The following is a 19566-nucleotide window of genomic DNA, read 5'->3' on the forward strand; positions in this document are numbered from 1 at the left end:
GTATCGTGCGGCTAGCCGTGATGCCTTCGCCGCGAGCTTGCGGAGTTCGTCGCGCCTGCTTGGGCCGTACCGTGGTGTTCCTTTCGGCCTGTATTTAGCACGGACCGTTTCTCTTATGCGGCTGCATTGGGTTTCGATGTGCTCGCGGGCTGGCCCCTCGCGTGTGCGGTCCGCGTAGGCCACCGTAAGTTCCTCCAGCTTTAGCCGGAGTGGAGGGCATAATGTCTCGTGCTCTATCACCCTAATGTTTGTTATCTTATATGCCCCTAAAATAGCATAAAGGCACTAGTTCTATGCTATTTCAAGCTGCTTAATCTTTATTTTACTAATCTGCTCTTTTATACCCGGTATAGTATACTAGGAGGTGTATCTATATATAATAGCAGGCCTAATAACCGCTAAGTATATTATACGTGCTTTCTAGAAGCTTATACCTTAGGTTAATACTATAAGCCTTATAAGGGCCTTTATTTAGGCTATAGCTTTATTTTTTATAGTATTAATATATAGGCCCTATTTAAGTTTAGAATCTACCTAAACTTTTAGTAAAGCCCTATATATTAACTATAGCTTTTATATTAATAGACTTATAGGCTTTTATAAAGTATATTAGGTAGTATTTATTTAGCGTAAAAACTGCTTTATACTTTCTTACCTACTTTATATACCGGTTATACGCCTATTTAATAGCCCTATAGTTCTTTTCTATACTTTTGCTATATATAAAAATATTTATATTATTAATAAACCTATAGGCTGTTATATTACCGCGCTGTAGTATTAGTAAAAGTATACTAGTAAAAAAAAAAAAAAAATATTAGTAATAGGAAGAAGCCCTGCAGTATTCCTATAGTAACTATAATAGGTTCCGCTATAAAGTTTTTAATAGTAAGCCTTATAGTGCGGTTTTATAGGAAAAACCTTATAAACCTAACTATTTACTTTAGTACTTATTAAATCTATAGGTTATATATTATATATTTATATAATATATAGTTAAACGCCTTTAATATATTTAGGCTAAGAAATAATACTATAAGCTATAGATTTCCTTTTTATATAGTATAAATTTATTTAGTAAAAAGCTTAAGTACTATCTATATTAAATATTCTAGTTATACCCCTATTTAACTAAATAGAAGTATATTTTTTTCTTCCGCAATTTTCGATAGCTGTATAGCTATAATCTATTTAAATAGCTTATCTATTATTTCTAGTAGAGTAATTAGCCTATAGGCTTTTACTATTATATAAAACGCTTTTTAGGGCTTATATAGCACTACTATAATAGAATCTTTAAATAGCTAAAAATAGTATTCTTTATATAGGCACTTTATAAAAAACTAAGCTAGTATAGGCGCTAGCTATATTTTATACTTTTTAAAAAACCTGTTAGTAATCCCTATAATACCTAGGGCTTTATCTAGGGTAGTTTCTATTAGCGCTAAAAAAATATCCTTAATTATAATATCTAGTATAGTATTATATAGTTCCGGGTATTAGAACCCTTCTAGGTTAAATAAGTCTATATTAGCCAGAGGCGGAAAAAACTACTTTACTAGTATATATACTTTTATTTTATTATCTATATATAGAGTAGGGTTTTTAGGTCTTAAAAAAAAGGGAAATTAAGGTAAAGGTTTTAATTCCTTACTAGCTATATAGCCCTAATTAGCTAGCTTTTATATACTTTTTAGGTTTTTTATTACTTTTTCTACTATATAGCGCTATATTTTAGTGCTTTTCCTTTATATAGTTTTCTTTTTATAGTTATACTAAATATAGTATAATATCTAGTCCTTTATAAATTATAATAAGCGCTATATTCTATACGCCCTTCTAGTTTTATATACTTTTTCTAAGTATTTTTCTAACTATACTAGTAATACCTATTTTAATAGCCTTATAATAGGTACTATAGTAGCGATTATAGCCTATATATATTTATAGAAAAAGTATATAAATTTATTAAGGTTCTTCTCTATATTTTAAAGGTTATTCTAGTTATTTAGCTTATTTAGCTAGGTTTAGAGGTGCTCCTGCGCCTTTTTCTAGTTAGTATTCTTCTATAGCTAATATTATAGCTATTTTACTGCGCTTAGTAGGGTAATATTAAACTTTATATATATAGGGCGGTAATCTAAATTGCAGTTCTATTTCTTTTATACTATATAGGAAGTAGTTTATTCTATTAGCTATTCTATTATAAATATAAGGTTAATTATAGACTATAATATTCCTTTTACCTATATTTCTATACCTTTTTCTATAGCTAGGTCTATTCCTGCTTCTATTATAATACGGATAAGCTTCTCTGCTTACTTTTCCATGTTTATTACTTATATTCCTTTCTATAATAGGTAATATAGGTTTATATTACCTATAAAAACGTGCTCCGCGTTATTATTATTTAGTAGTAGAGGTAGTATAGCTATAATTTTATTTAGTTTCGGGTTATAAATATTATAAATTTAGATGTCCTCTCTACTAGTATAGAAAAAAAGGGTAATAAGGTTTAGTAAATAGTACTCTACTAACTACTAGTTAATATTAAGGTTTTTATTAATATATATATATGTTTTTATATATAGGCTTCCTTTATATAAAAGGTAATAAAACTTTATATAAAGTATTATATACTTTTATTGCTATATATTCTTCTATAGCTTTTATATTACTAGTACTAGCGGTTAAAGCTAGGCTCTCTCCGCTTTTTCTAGGAACTTTTTCTAGGTTTTACGGCTTTTATTAATATTATACTATATAATAGTAAGTATACTAGGTTATTTTAATATTAAACTATATCTATAGTATCTGCGGCGTTTACTACACCTATTTTAGCGTATAGTTGCTAGCTTATATTATTTTTCTATAAAAATAGTACTTAGGTAATAGTTTTAAGTTATAAAAGTCTATTTATATCTCTATATATTATTAATTAAGTTAACTAGGTTAGAGGCTATAAAAATAGTAATATAAAGTAAAAAGTATACAGTATCTAAAAAGGCGTTAAATAGGAAAATTGCTGCGTTAAATAAGTAGTCTATATTATTCCGTTAATCTTCGGCTAGCTTAGGTTCTTATTAGAATACTTAAATATCTTCGGTTATTCTATTCTTTTTAGTGCTATTAGCGCTGGCCCTAGTTTTATACTACCTTTATATATATTATTATTAGCAGCTTTTTTTTTCCTAGACTAGGTTAAGGTTATATATACTCTTAGCGGGGCCTAGGGCGTATATAAGCTCGGCCCTTTATTAGTATTATATTAGTATAGCGTCGCCTACCTTTTTAATATAGCCTGTAGCTAGGCCCCTTTTCTTATACTATATTTAGTACTATATACTAAGTGGTTTTTTTTATAGTTAGCGCACTTTTTAGTATCTATTACTATATATTATTTCATATTATATTCCCCTATATATACTATATATTAGATGTCCTTTTTATAGTATTTTATAATATACCTATAGCCCTAGTATCTAAAGCACTATATAGCTATAAAGCCTGCTTTATATTTTAAGGCTATTAGTAATTATCTACTTATTATAAATCCTTTTATAATAGCTTTATCTACTATTGCTTCCGTATATACGCTAGTAATAATTAAGCTAGTATATTAGCCTAGGTTCTCTCGCGCAGCCTTTATACCCTTTTTATTCTTTTATATTATTTTCTCGATAACTAGGCCTAGGTTAATTATCGCGTTGGCCCTAATAATATTATCTTTAAGTATTTAGCTTTCTAGGTTTAAGTTTTTAGGTACTTTATGCACTTCTATTAGCACTGCGGGCAGTTATATATATACTGTTTTACCTAGCACTTACACCTATTTCCTTTTCTTAAGCAGTGCTTTTTTTATAGCCTTATCCGCAATATATACCTTAATATCTCCACTTTATAGCTTTTTTATACTGCTAATCTTTATTATATCTAGTGGTTCGGCTGCTTAAAGCTTCTAGGTAATAGTTATATTTATATCTGCTATAGTTATAGTTCGCTTATTATTATTTTTAATATAGATAGTAATTTTATAGATATTTATAGGTTGCCCTATATACTGCCTATTTCCTGCTGCCTTCCTATATTACGCAGCTATACCGCTTAGTATAGCTAATAGTATTGTGCCTACTGCTGCTGCTGCTGCTGCAGTATACGTCTTCCCGTGCGTTAATAACGCGTGTACCTTCTTTTTCGTGTTCTTTATTATCTTTATTAGCTTTTTCTATAGTATCTGCCGTAGGTCGATCGCGGTATCCAAGAGGCCGAATAGAACGCGTCCTGTAAAGTTATAGAGGGTTTAGACGATCGTATTTATTTTAAGGGATTAGATTAGCTTATTCCGCAGGAGGTTTTATATACTGTGTGCTTCGTTAATAAGGTCTTAAACGTCCTAGTAGACGTTTTTAATAGGCTTCGGGTTTTAGTATTGGTTTTAGCGTTGTTATTATTGTTATTATTATTGTTATTAATGCTGTTGCTAGGGCGGCTGCGTATTAGGGGTCGCAATTCGCGGTATACCTACTGCGACGCCGCCGGCACTACTTATAGGGCTTTAAGGCTGCGTATAATTATTTACAGGGCCTTAAATAGCCCCTAAAGGCCCTTTTTAGGTTGTATTTCTAAGATACTATAGGGTTAATTATATTATATTTTTAATATAAACTATATAGAAGGGTAACTTTTACTTTATTACTTTTTTTTTTAGCCTAAATATTTTAGGGGCTTTTAATAAAGTATTTTATAAGAAAATAATATATAACCTATAGGTTTAATATATACTAGAATAAATAGTCTAATTTATAGAATTATTCCTATAGAACTAAACTATAAAACTTTCTATTAAAAAATATATTACTAAAACTATTCCGGTTAATATAGGTATACTATAAAAATCCTTACTTTTACTAATTTTATTTTTATTTTTTATAAGCACGCTCCTGCCGGTACTATAAAAAGGTAATATAATAGCCTATAGGTTTATAGATAATACTAATATCCTTATATTTAGCAGAAGTATAAAAGAAAACTGCAGGGTAATCGAAAGTGCGTATATATAGTATATAGAGTAGGCGAAAAAGCATAGTATAGTATTTGCCCCGGATAAGTATTACTTTATATACTTTATAAGGCGCTGTTTAAATATAGTAAATATAAAAGCTATAGTAAATATCTAAGGCTTTATAAAGGGCCTAATTATAAAGCTCTATATACTTAGAGTCTAGGTAAACTCTAAACTTAAATAGGGCCCGTATATATATATTATAAAGGAAAAGGCTATAGTATAAATAAAAGCCTTTATACAGCTAATAGTATTAATATAGGGCGTAAGCTTCTAAAAAGCATAGTATATATATTTAGCAGTTATTAGGCCGGTTTTTATATATAGGTGTACTACCTAGTTTCTAACGCTAGGTATAAAGAAATAAATTAGTAAAGCAAAAATTAAATAACTTAAAATAGCCTAGAACTACTTTCTTTATACTATTACAGGGGCGTATAAAATAATAGATATTAAAATACTTAAATATAAAACTTTTTACCCTTTTCTAAAGCTTAAGCTAGAGGAATTTATAGTAGCGTACGCGGACTATATATACGCAAGCTAGGCTAAAAAGCATATTAAAACCACGTGCTATACTATTAGAAATACTATTAAAAAATACTATAAGCCTAAGAAAACGCCTAAATATAAGCTAAGCCGGCGTAATATACTAAAGAAGCTCGCAGTTAAGGCTATAGTACTAGCCCTAAAGTATAAAGGGCAGTTAGATAACTTATATAAGCTTTTAAAATAAGAAGTAATATAGGAAGTATATAAAAAAAGGTAGAGAAATAAATAAAAGGCCTATAGAAAGAAATAAAGAGGCCCTTCTACGCCGGCTCTTAATATAAAATAGAATAAAAATTAGGCAACTAAATACTATAAGCTTATAAAAGTAGAAAGCTTAATTATTACGCTTTTATAAATAGAATATATAGGGCTTAATATATACCTGCACCGTATAAAAGTGCCTAATTACCCTTTACCTGCGTGCCTCTATAGGTATATACTATAGTTTTTAAAGTATATAGTAATATACTATAAATAATACTATAATAGCAGAGGCGATATATTTTTTAAGGCTAGAATAAGAATATATATATAGCTATATAAAGACTATAAAGGAAATAAGGCCGTTTTATAATAGTTTCTATACTAAATAAACTTTCTACTCTACCTTTCTATAGCTAGAAAAATAGCAACGGAAAAGCTAGCTATATAGCTAGCTAATTTATATAGCTACGCCCTAAAAACAGAACTATATATATATACGTATATTATATAACTATAGGTATACCTATAATAGGGTAACCCTTCTAATTTCCTATTATTCTTTAATTTAATACCTTAGCTTTTAAGAAGGAAACTAGTAAACTATTAGGGGTGCAAGTTTATAGCAGGTTAAAAAAGTTGCAGGATAGGCTGCGTTAATTTCCACTAGGCAACCTTCTAGGTATTAGTTAGCAGCTATAAGCGGCTATAATACAGCTCTACGCCTCCTAAAATAACACTAATTCACCTTATATTTTTAGCTAACCGCCGCCTAACTAATCCGTCTAAAGTAATTAGGCTTTGCCGGATTACCGGCTCTGTCTAAGAGAATCTTGGCCGCAGCTTAAACGCGGAGTAAGCGTCTAATATAATAACACCGCTAGTTTAAATTTATTTAAAGTAACTATTTTTACCTAAGTTTAAATCTAAGTTTTTATGCCTACTTTCCTGCCTAAAGGTATATATAAAAGGACTGTTCGCTCTAACTTAGCGCACTCTAGACTTATATTTCTTAGCTATACGTCTATTACTAGATATCCGCTATTATATTCTTATATTTTAGAACATCTCCGCCGCTAGCAAAAAATAGCTAAAAAACTTTATTAGTTATATAAAATCCTAGAATAGAGTTCTTAACAGTCTAATAGGAGGCGGTTTAGTAGTTTAGCTTTTAGATAATATAGTAGTTAAATATAGGTTAGAAGTAACTACTTAGGAAGCGGCGACTTAGGACTTCGCCTATTAATATACCAACTATAGTATTATTCGCATCCCCTAGGTATACCGCTTTTTTATCGATAAGTTAACTAGCCTCCCCTATAGATACCTTTTTATAGAGTATCTCTATAGCTAGGGCTTAGATTACCTCGACCTTAATATTTATATAGATATTATTCCGCGCGTTGCTAGTATAATTTCCTATTTTAGAAGTATATCTAGCAACAGCCAGGCGTCGCCGGGGCTAGTTAGAGAGGGCAAGCTGTAAGGCTACCTCTAGTCTAACTATAGCACTTATACTATATTCCGTTCTATTAAAAATATAAATATATAGCTAAATAAAAGGCTTATATTACACGGTAAATCTATCGATCTTACCTTTTAAAGGCTTATATTCTACTATTTAGATTTCTGCCGTCGGAATATAATTATACTACGCGATAGATTAATAGGCTTTATAGACTTTAGGTATACAGGTTTTTTCCCTTGCTTTTTCGAAATTATTTCCTTAGAATACTTAAATCCCTATAATCCTAATTATACCGGGCTATTTAAAGCAGCGGCGATATAATAATTATACTTAAATAAAGAAGAAAAGGGCTTAATTAAGCTAATATATCGAGTAGTTTCCGTTAATTTGCGATTTATCTACTTATAAGTATAATCCCTTACTAAGTTTCTACTAAATAAGCGCCTCTATTAAGCTAGATCTATATATACTAATAATAATTTCTTTAGTAGTAGTAAAAAGTATATATATACCTATTCTCTACCTAAAGTTATCCCGCCGCCTAATATAAAACCTCTAACACCTCTAAAACCTCTAACCTCTTTATTATTATAACCTTTTCCGCCGCCACCCCCTCTACTAAAATTAGACCGTTAACCACCTATATTAATAACTCCGCCGCCGCCTCTTCTAGCTTAACCTTGTTCCTCTATTAGATAAAAAGCCTAATAGTCGGGTTAGACCGGAAATAGACCGGGTTAGTTTAGTACCAGCGCTTATTTAAGTTAGTAATTTATAGGGTGCTTTTATCTATAGCAAAGTAGCAGAGTATTACTTATATACTTATCCTTTAATTCGCCTTATATAGGTAGTACTCTACAATTATTTGCATATAATATATAGGCTATAAGCGCTAATAACGCGATTTAGATTATCGGTTTTCTTACTTAGGTAAAATACAGTCTATATTCTAGAGTTTTAGTTTAATAAATTATAGACTAGTTATATATATCCGTTTAATTAGCAGTAAAAGGGGTTGTATAATATATACTTAAATAATAACCTTAAGGCCTAAAGCTACTATATAGAAAAAATAAGTTAAAAAAAAAAAGGAAATATAAAGGTATTAAGTTTATATACTCGGGTACTATAGAGAAACGGCTGTAAATAAACCTAGTATTAATTATAGACTTAGCGCCAACTAGGCCTACTAGATAGCTAATATTACTCTTTACCCTATACTAAAGGCCTTGTTAATTATATTAGCAATTATTATAATAAGTCGAAATTGCCTTTAGACCTAATAGCACTTAATACTAGTATTTTCGGAAAGAGAGGTTAAGTTATCCGGATAACCCGGTTATTGCAGGATTTATAGTTATTACTAGAATACCGATATAATAATAGTGTATTAGACTTACGTTCTTATTAGAGCTGGACGGTGCTTAGTATAAACTAAAAGAGCAACTTTTATAGCAAAGCTGCAAATTATAACGCTAACCACGCAGATAACTATATAGATAAAGAAAATAAGAATAAGAATATAGATAAAGATATAACAGAATATAAGCTTTATACTATAGGCCCTAATCTAAGGTTTAATAGAGGTAAAATACGCCTTCCTAAATAAAAGTAAGTAGTGTAGTTAAAGTTAGAAAACAAGCGGTTACTTGCGTATAGGAGAACTATAGCTATAGAGTAGAAGAAGATATTTAAATACTTTCTAGGTCGGACCCTAGGCGCAGTATAAGTACGCTATTACACGCTATAAAAGAAATAATCTATTACTATAATAACATCGATATATATACCCTATCTATCCGGCGATACCGTATATATTATATTATATCCTATAACTATTACTTAGCCGCGTTATATTAGGCCTGCTTCTATAACTTTTAGAGCTAGTTTTATTACGCGGCTTAATTCTCGCAGGTTTTAGGGCAATTTATTGCGTTATAGTCTTAATATTAAGGGGCGATATTACTATAAGCGCAAACCTTAATCTTCTTTAGAATAATACTGCGCCTATATATTCCTACACGCTGGAGAGTATAATATAGGGTAGGAGATCTTATACTTTAGCAAAGTCTGCCTATATCTATACCTAGTATATAACCTTAAGGTCCGCTGTCTTTTTTATAGGGCTGCGGGATTAGTAAAAGCCGGGATAATAGCGGGTTAAGTTGCCTATAGAGTTGTATCTAGATTAGTGCTATTTATAATATCCCTTTCTAAATACCGCAAAATAATAGGGTTTAGCGGCCGGTTGCGCCGCTATACTAGAGTTTTATTTAGCGCCCCGCTATTTTCGATTTCTATAATATTATTTATTTGCGCAGCCCTTAGCGTAAATCGGGTTTAAGTCTAGAACTGCGCGCTAGAAGTATTTTTACGCGCAGTTAACTATAGGCGCTTTAGGGCAGGGCACTTTAGGGGAATTAGTCGGTAATAGACTATTTAGCGGCAGACTTTATTTTAGTAAAAGGGGAGCGTGTACGCTTTAAAGCGCAAGCAAAAGAACGGAGGAGGATAAAGGCGTTATTTTGCGCGGCTTAGGGAGGTAGTCTGCGGGTATATAGTCTATAGGTATATTAGGCAGAGCGGAGGTTTATATACGCCGCCGGCGGTAAAAACAGTCCTTGCGTAGTTATTAGAATAGCGCGTTGTTTAATAGAAAGCTTAACAGATATATCTAACAGGTGCGCCTAGGCTAGAAAATTGCGGGAAAGGTTGCGTAGACGTCCGCAACTCTAGAGTTAATTAGATTAGAAGTCTTATTCTAGGCGCCTAGGCCTCTATTATATTCCTTGCTAAATAGGTTATCTTTACTAATATCTAGGTATTCTAGCTATACTAATATCTCTTCAGCGCCCGTTTATATATTCTCCCAGCACTAGTTATTATACTAGCTAACGTCGACGTTAGTATTAGTATCGGTGTTATTCGCAAATACTCTAGCTAAGTAGAACGGTTTGCTAGACTAGTTGCTGCTAATATACTAACTTCGGTTGCCGAAAAAGCCGTTTTATAAGCCGCTAGGGTTATATAAAACAGGAGCGTTGCCGTTTATAATTTAGAGCTAGGGCCGCGGAATTAGAAAAGCTAAGGGCGGCTATATTAAGGTTACGTTTCCTTAATAGTTATACTAAGCCTAAGAAGTATAAGTATTACGCGGGTTTATAAAGCTACTACTGCCTTAGTTCTAGAATCCGCCGTACTATCTATACTATTAATAATAGGCCGTTTAGTAGTAGACTGGGCGGAGCGTTTATACTTTAAAGTATAGGTAATAGAATAGAAAGGGATAAAGGCGTTCTGCACGGGCGGCGTATTAATAGCTAAATTATTGCTTGGGAGGAGTATCCGGGGTTTAAATATAAAGGTTGCGAAAATAATCCGGGCATAGAGTAGACTAGTATAGATAAGCAACTTCTAGAAAATAAAGTTGCTAGGTAAAGTAGTAGTAGTGGCGTAGGGGTTTAGTTCTATACTATATCTATAACTTTCGGGGCTAGTTTTAGTATACAGCTCGATTTTTACAGGTTATAGAGCGATTAGTTCTATATTATAGTCTTAATATTAAGGGATAATATTACTATATCGGAGGGTTTAGATAAGGCGCTTTAATAGAAGACTAAAGGAGTTAAAAGGGGATAAAATAAGTATAGTAGATCCGTAGCAATTAGTTCTAATATTAAACTCCCTACTTTTATAGTTATATTTACTAAAAGGGGACCGCAGTTCCGTTTCTATTTTAGGACCTAAGCAAGGTATTCTTAGTTAAGTTATATAGCTAAGCAGTTCCAAATTAAATAGGACTAGATTACAGCTATAACTAAATACTAAAATTATTATAGTATATAGTTTAGCCGCGCTAGCAGGAAGGGTGCCAACCCGCACCGGCCGCGTTTTTATAAGGACCTGCTTTTTAGTTATAGAGTAGAGAAAAAAGGATATAGGCAACTGTAGTTAGCTATTATAGGCGTAGTATTATAGCGGTTAGTATAGCGCAGGTGCTAAGTTAATTTAAGGGTTAGAGTCCTAGTTCTCGCGTACTAAACTTTATAAAATACGGCTTTCTACGTGGAAAACAGGTGCGGGTTATTCTATTATATAATATTTCTAAAACACTACCAGCTAGACTAACGGCCTAAATAGTGTATTTTTATAGCGTATAGGGGTTTAGTTGTATAGTTACGCAAAGTTATAAAGTACGGATTCTATAAAACCCTAAAATAGCTCTATATAATATTAAGCTAATAATAAAGAAAGTAAAAAGCCGCTTCCCTTCTAAGCCCTGCAGCTTATTTAACGTTTAAACACGCTTAACCTTATTTCTACTTAGAGCTTAACCTACTAACAACTCTATAATAGTAAGTAATAGCAGCACCTTCTACCTCCTGTTACCCGCTAAATTCTAGCGCCAGTTATTTATCTAGTAACCTTAGTAAGATATTAGCCTTATCTTTATATAATAACTAAAAGCAGGCGAATAGAGCGGCTATAGTCCAGGCGCTTACAGATCTAATAATAGCAGAACTAATATAAAAAATAGCCAGTTCTTATAAAGAGAGACGGAAAAAGGGTAGTAAATACTAGTATATACTCTATAATATAAGTTAAGTTTATTATATAAGTCTATTAATATTTAATATAGTAGTAATAGTAGTATACTAGCTTAACGTCTAGAATCTATCTAAATATTTAGTCGGTCGCATAATAATATTAATACACTTTAAAAGGATGCTGTGCTGGCTAAATATAGCAGCCTACTAATTTAGGATTACTATAGATTTTATAGAATAGGTATAAGGAATAAGAAATAAAAGGGCGTTTGTTAAGGGGTGAATTTAGCGATTCTTAGCTAGGTTAAGCCGACTTTTAACTTTATTAAATTCTATTTATAGGTATTACTTAATATATCCTCCGGCTTAGATATCTATAAAAAGCGCGAGAACCTAAAGTACTTAGGTAGAAGCTTTCTAGTCGGCCGGCACAGGGGTTAAAGGCGCGCCTGCGAAAATTAAGGGCGGTGCAATATTTTTATACTTTTTTACAGTATCTATTATATAAATATAGCCGTCTCTTATACTATAAATTGCTTATATTGCGAACTTAAACTATAACTGTTATAAGGAACTAGTTAGGGCTTAGGAGTTTCGGCACGGTCTATTTATAATATCTTACTTCTTATTTATATTGTCGAAAGAAGCTCTAGGTCTACCGACTCCGCTAAAGCTTATTTATTTAAAAAACGGCCTAGCTATGCACTTTTCGTTAATATTCGAGAAAAAACGCCTTCTTCTTATTTAGGAACTAACTAACTTAGATGCAACGGTTAAAGTAGAATATGTTAATATATTCTAAAGGATAGCTATTAATAACTAAAGAATTTCCAAGGGGCTTTAAAGTAGGCTCCGGATGCGCCCTTATTTAACTTTATTAATCTTATCCTGCTAGGGATAAAAGCTATAGCCGCTATACCTACTTAGCCTAGCCTATAAGCTAGTAAAGGACCGCTACCACCTTTATTATATTAAAGCACGACCTTATATCCCTAATATTAATTTGCTTCTAAATAGTTATCTTTTAGTTATTTTTAGAAATAACTAATAAATGCTAATTATAACTATAGGCGATTAGAAGCGGGAGAGCGGGCTATAACCTACTTATAGTGCCGCGGATAAAAGCGAGGCGCTTTAACTAGGTATTAGTTTATATTATAATCTAGGGTTTACCGTTTATCTATAACTTTATAGGGCCTTTAGTTTAAATATTAATAGTAATAGAACTATAACAGGCCTAAGTTATATAATTCTAGGACTTAATAAATGCGCTAGGGAGCGGATAGAGGCGGCGCTAGGTTTATTTAATAGCTGGGTCTAGGTTAATAATAAAAACTTATATATTATAAATTTTAAGCATTGGTTAGTACTTATATATATTATATGCGAGTTTAAAAAGTAGATACTAGACCTTAGAGTTCTACTTATCCTTAGAAACGCCTAAACTATAGTTATACTTCCGTGCCGTCTCTATAATACCTAGTACCTGCGCTATAGAAGGTATTAAGCCGAAGATATAATAGTGCTCTAGGTTATCTACCTAGGGATATTAGAATTATATTCTATTTATTAGCAGAGCGGAAATAATTATATCTATATTATTATATCCTAGGATTCTAATGCCGTTTATAAAGCGTTAAATAGCTCTATATATTAAAGTTGTAAAAAACAACAGGATATTTTTTATAGTCTTTAAGCAGCTAGAGCTGCTTTATAGAACTTAGACGTCCGCTCTAATATAACTTAGCTTTAGAGGCTTTAGATACTGCTGCGCTTAAGGCGCTTTTAGTTAAAAAGGGAGAAGCGAATTAAGGCGCGCTATTAAGGTTACGGAGTTTCTTTAGGTGGAATTAGGGAGAATAGGGCGATTTTCGCAGATATACTATAAAATATTAGGGGATCTAATATAGACCTAAAGGACCTAAAAACGCACTAGTTAACTAAATACACTCGGTTTATAAAAGGCTTATTATATAGCGCTAGGTTAAGTATATAATTGTATATACTACTGTTTTAAGCGGCTCCGCTACTACCTTTTGTTTTATACCACGCGGCTAGCCTATACAGCCTTTGCGTATTATTATAGAGTTGGAGATAGGCTAGAAAGGTTGTCCGGATCGGCGTAGACGAAATTATAGGTGTTAATAGCTTCGAGAACGCCTGTTTTAATGCCTGTAATCTTATTCTTATATAACTAGGCGATAGAAGTATTAAGATTAGTATTAGTAAGCTATCCGCCCTGCCACTAGGCTATATAGGAAGTGGCGCGCTAAAGCTACTTTATAGTTTCGGCTAATAATTACTATAGTAGGGAATTATAGGGCTAGGAGTAAGAATTACCTTCTATAAAAAAGGAAGACTTATATATAGGTTACACCCCTACTCGGTTAATACTACTACTTAGCACGCGTTAACTAGGGGAGGGAGGCCTAACCCGTATATAAGTCCCCCTTATATCCTAAAGCCCGCCCGTATACGGCTGTTCTAGCTATTCTAGTACATTTTATCGGTATTTATTAACACGCCTGCCTATTCTTATCCTAAGTAGAGATAATATTGCGTATAGTTACTAATATTAACGGGCGGGCTATATCTGCGGTCGCACTATAGCTATAGTTAGATCTACCTCCCCTACTTTTATACCTTTTACAACCGTAAGACTAATAATTATATATAAGTAAAAAGAAATACTTAATTTTTAAAGTAAATAAGGACTAAGCCTATATCTAAGGCTAATACCTATAAAGAAAAATAGTAAAGTAGACACCTCTTACGTACTTTATATAATAATAAACTATTGCAGACCCTATAATATAACGCACCTAGGCGTTATATTAGTTTATTTGCCGCCAGAAAACTTTTATAGTTGCTGCCTTTGCCTTTACTTTTACTGCTTTTACCGCCCTTACTACCTTTACCGCCTTAGTTACCGGATAATATTATAAAAGGCCTTTTTAATATTTACGTATTTTTTTATAGAAGCCTCTATAAAGTTATATCCTAGCTTATAGGCAAGTATACTGCCTTTTTCTATAAATACTTCGCGCTTTATTACCCTATTATATTTATTGCCCACTAGTATAACAGGAGCTAGGCCGAAACTAAAGCTATTTAATATTGCACCTAGCAGTAAGCTAAGGTATATTAAAGATCCGGATAGTAATAATTCCTTAACCTATTAGATTTAGTGGTGAAATTTCTAAATACGGGCAAAGAACAACCGGGACGAGATGCTATATACTAGTATAAAGCCCTTACCGTTTTATATCTACTAGTCTTACAGCGTAATATATTTTTTTTAACCTATAGTATTAAGCACTTCTAATATATATAACTATTAATTAATTTATATTATAGTTTCTATCTTTATAAAAGCGGTTTAGATATATCTAGGAATATAGTTAGTAGTTAATATATAACAGGTATAAAGGGGCCCACCTAAATAGTTAAAGCTGTCTTCCTAACGCCACCGTTTCTAAGCACTATAAGCTTATATAAAGTTATTTTCCCCGCTATTATAGAAGTCTATTAGTCCGGAGACTGCTAATCTACTTTTAAGTTAGGAGTAAAATGCGAACTAGAGGTTTAGAGGTAGAACAGAAGGAGATTAGTTAGATAGTCTAGCGGTTTAACTAATACCTAAGAACTTAGGGCGCAGGAAAATGCAAAAAAACGTGTAGGAACGCAACTAGTAAGAATGGAATAAAAGCCGGTAAGGCAATAATAAAGAACCTGTTAACCGCGTTAGGCGTAACTGCTTAATATAATATCCTTTCCCTTATACTAATATAGAATTGCAGGAAGCGTATTAGGACCCTAAGTTAGTTTCCAGTACAATAGAAAAATAATAAGCAGGGTTCTTCGGCCGCGAAAAGCAATTATTATATTTCTATAAAATAAACTACTGTCTCTCCGTACTATTACCTATAGTATTACGTCGGTTAAATAAGCGGTGGTTATTTAGAAGGGTACAGGAACGTTATATATTAGGAAGTTAAATAATACCTTTTTATAAAATAAAGCAAAGCTTAGTGCTCTATTATTATAGAGGCCGCCGGCGTAAAATAGTATAGAAAAGTAGTAAAAAAGGATAATATACGCGCCTTGCGCTAAAGCTAGGCACGGGCTCGCCTAATAAGTATACTAGCCTAAAACAGCACGTTTAGCGTATTATAGCTTTAGAAATATTCTTCTGCAAGTAATTAAACTTAAGTAGGATAAATAAACGGCTATAAGTTAAATTACTATTTATAGACTAGTTACTATTAAGTTACTATATAAGCTGCCTACTAAAATAACTCTAGGGGCTTACTAATACTATATAATTAACTTGTTTATAACTGGAATCGACGCCTTATTTATCTAATAGCTACTTAAGCCCGCTAGAGTATAGGAAAATAGAAGTTAGATAGGGCCTCTAATATCCACCCCTAATTCTAGATTAGCTATAACTGCGAACTGTTTTTAAACTTAGCAGCCTAAGAGATATACTATTACACTAGAACCGAACCCGTATTCGCTTAGACCTGTATATTAGGTAGCGCGTGAAATAAATCCTAGTATCCGCAGTTTTTATATATTCTTAGTATTCTTAGTATAGAATCCTTTTTATAGAATATTATTATATAATAATAATTGCTATCTATTTTAAAGTTAGCACAGGGCTAGAACCGGTATAAAGCGGCGGAAGAACCGGAAGAATACTATAGTTACGCTATAGAATTAGAACCTTATTATAGGTTAGCTTTAGAAAGTTCTAGTAGTCTAGATAGGTATAGCAGCTTATCCGGCTCTAGCTTAATAGTAGTATTCTTGCTGTTTCTTAAAGTTCTATTTAGCTAGCGGTCCTGCGCAATTTTCTCTTTTAGCCTCGCGTTTTCTTCCTGCAGCTTTGCGATTTCTTACAGTCCCGCTTTTTTTTACACCCTTGCGTTTTTTTACAGCAGCTTTATAATCTTTTATAGCAGCCTTATAATTTCTTTCTATAGCCCTACGTTTTTTTATAAAAGGCTTCCTACGGAAAAAAATTAAATATCTATATATAGCCCGCCGAGTTTTATTTTATAGTTAGCGTAACTAGTATTATAGACTATACTTTACTAGATTAGAAAGGGCGCTTTAGTTTTAACTACTAAAGTAGGTTCTATTATAGAAAAACTGCGGATATTTTTTATAGTTTATAGCTTATCTAAGTATACTATAAAGGCTATTACCGCATCTAAAGGCTCTAATAACTGCTATATTATAGCTATTCTAAAACCTAGAAGTATAGTTATTATCTTTAGTAAAAGCTAGAAGTAATTATCCTAGCCTAGGTTAGTATTCTAGAACCGGAGGTTGCTATTCTATAGCAGTAAGGCTAGGTTAGGCGGGATATAGCTAATAGTAGTAGTATTTAGGTTTAGGAAGGCGCTAATAGTAAAAGGGCTAGTAGAAGGGGTATTATTAGGCATGCTAAACAAGCTCTTTAGAGGTAGAATAAAGCGGCTAGGAAGTAACCTAGTTATAGTATTAGTTATAGCATTTAATAGCGCGCGATCGCAACCGGGGTACTAGCAGCTGTAGTTGCCGCGCGCGCATCCGCTGTAAGGAATTATACGATCGCACCTAACCCTCTGCTGCGAGCACCGCATATAAAGGCGGCTATTCCTGCGCGGCTTTAAAACCCTACGCAATAAGCCCCGCTTATAGATCTGCAGATAGCGGTTTAATAGGTTTTTACGCTTAAAGCCGGTCTAGCAGATGCAATATATATACTTATTACTGCTCGAGTAGTTCTTATAATAGCGGTTTAGCTTCCCGATAGTACTATAGCTGCAACTGCACTTAGAGCAGTAAAAGTATAGTAAGCCGGCCGGCCTACTATTAGTGCCTATAGCGGACGATAAATAGCAGTCTATAGTCCGGGATTACTATTTATATTTCTATAAGCTTCTATTAAAGTATTAGTTCTATAATTAGAAATACCTAAAAGTATTAAATACCTAAAAGTATTATTAAAGGAAGGGGAAGTACTATTTAACTAGATCTCTGTTATTTATATAGCTTTATAGAATTATCCTATTTTAATAGTAATAGATTAAAAAATTTAAATTTTGCTGTAAAAATATTAGGGCGAGGAAACTAAGGCTTAGAATTTTATACTTATTTAAAAATCTCCCTATTACCCCTATAGCTATCTTTAACTTCCTAATAGTTTAGTTATACTAGTATAGAAATAGATAAGTAGAAAAACGCTAATAAAAGGGCCTTATAGTGCAGGCTAATATAGGTAAAAAAAGCTTTACCTTGCGGGAAGTATAAGGTAAAAAGCGGCGGGTGAAAGTATATATATATAGTCGGGCGCAACTAGATATATTAATATAGTACCTATTATACCGCAATTTAACGCCCTTCGTGCCACGTATTAACTCTAAGTCTCGACTCTTTATTACTAGAAGGCTAGCTAATCTCTATTAAAATATAAGCACTATATAAATATAGGTTACTTTACTTCTAAATATTTAAATTTAACCCGCGTTATAGCTTTCTAAAACAACGCATTTAGTGCTAATACTTGCTTCTTAAACCACTATCTATAATTTTGCCACGGATGCTTGCCAGGAATTATATTAAGGTGGAGCTCGGCCGTATTAAAGTTCTAGCTTTTAATAATTGCTATAAGTATTAGGATCTATAGGGCTAGTTAGGGAAGGGCGGAAGAAGTTAAGGAAGTATAAAATAGTAGTATAGCGTCTCCGTGCCTCTAAAATCCCGCGATAGCTTTAGCTGGGTACGCTAATTACTATTACTAAGACATGCTGGAAAGCACTCTATAGTAAATAGCGGCCGCAGAAATAGCAGATTAAAATTATAAATACTTAGAGGCTATAGGAAAAGAAGAGTAAGCTTCTTATATAATCTATATTATAGTAAGATTTATATTTTATATTGCGTGGGGTTTCCTAAGAACTACTTGCCGGCCTTATTACTATCTTTATATTAGAAGGTGTTGCTATATATAGGGTGCTAATCGACTAGCTAGCGTAGTCCCCTATAGGCATCCGTCTAGATAAGAACTTTAGAACTTTTAGCCTTACGCGCGGGTTTAGCTAGCAGAGGATTATAACTTAAAAGTAGCGTAGATTAGATAGGAATCCGCGCGTCGCGGCCGCATATTATTATAAGCTAAATATTAGATAAGTTTGTAATATTTAATAGTAAGGGGTTACTAGAGCAAAATAAAAGTATTATAGAAGAACTAAGTATTTATAGACTTTTGCTATTATAAGCAAAGCCTGTATATATAACTAAGTCTATCTAGCGCCTAATAGGAAGGTAAATAGTAAGGTAAATAGAGACTACTAGGCTAAGCCTAGACAGTAGTAACTCTATACTTAGCCCGGGTAGTAGTAGTTTTAGTCCTATTAGCTTAATAATATATTCCTTTCCAGACGTTTATAATCTTAACTATTTACTTAATAACTATAGTAACCTAGATCTTATTCTATAAATAGTTAGATAGTTATAAGCTATTATTAAAAGGTATATATAGGGGCTAACGTAGGCGTATAGGGAGCCCGAGAATAAGGCGCGATATAGCTTTATTACGGGTAGGACAAATAATCTAAACCTATAGTATTAATATTAGGCTTAAAAAAGGCAACCGGTAAAAAGTAAAGTAGTAAGGTAATAAGTTAAAGAATATTTTAGCCGCGTTAGGCGTAATATATAGTAGACTTAATATAAAGCAATAG

At 32.6% G+C, this 19566-nt stretch overlaps 1 protein-coding gene across 1 annotated transcript; it reads left to right on the forward strand.

Annotated features, from left to right (window-relative positions):
• Nucleotides 1-7421: 7421 nt before the first annotated feature.
• Nucleotides 7422-7604, forward strand: BDZ99DRAFT_384453 (uncharacterized protein; the record flags this gene model as incomplete). Its single annotated transcript, XM_033715380.1, has 1 exon — nt 7422-7604. A coding segment is annotated over one exon (183 nt), but the record flags the coding sequence as incomplete, so codon positions are not given.
• Nucleotides 7605-19566: the final 11962 nt, after the last annotated feature.

This window comes from Mytilinidion resinicola (assembly GCF_010093595.1).
Source record: "Mytilinidion resinicola strain CBS 304.34 unplaced genomic scaffold BDZ99scaffold_7, whole genome shotgun sequence".
Taxonomy (NCBI): domain Eukaryota; kingdom Fungi; phylum Ascomycota; class Dothideomycetes; order Mytilinidiales; family Mytilinidiaceae; genus Mytilinidion; species Mytilinidion resinicola.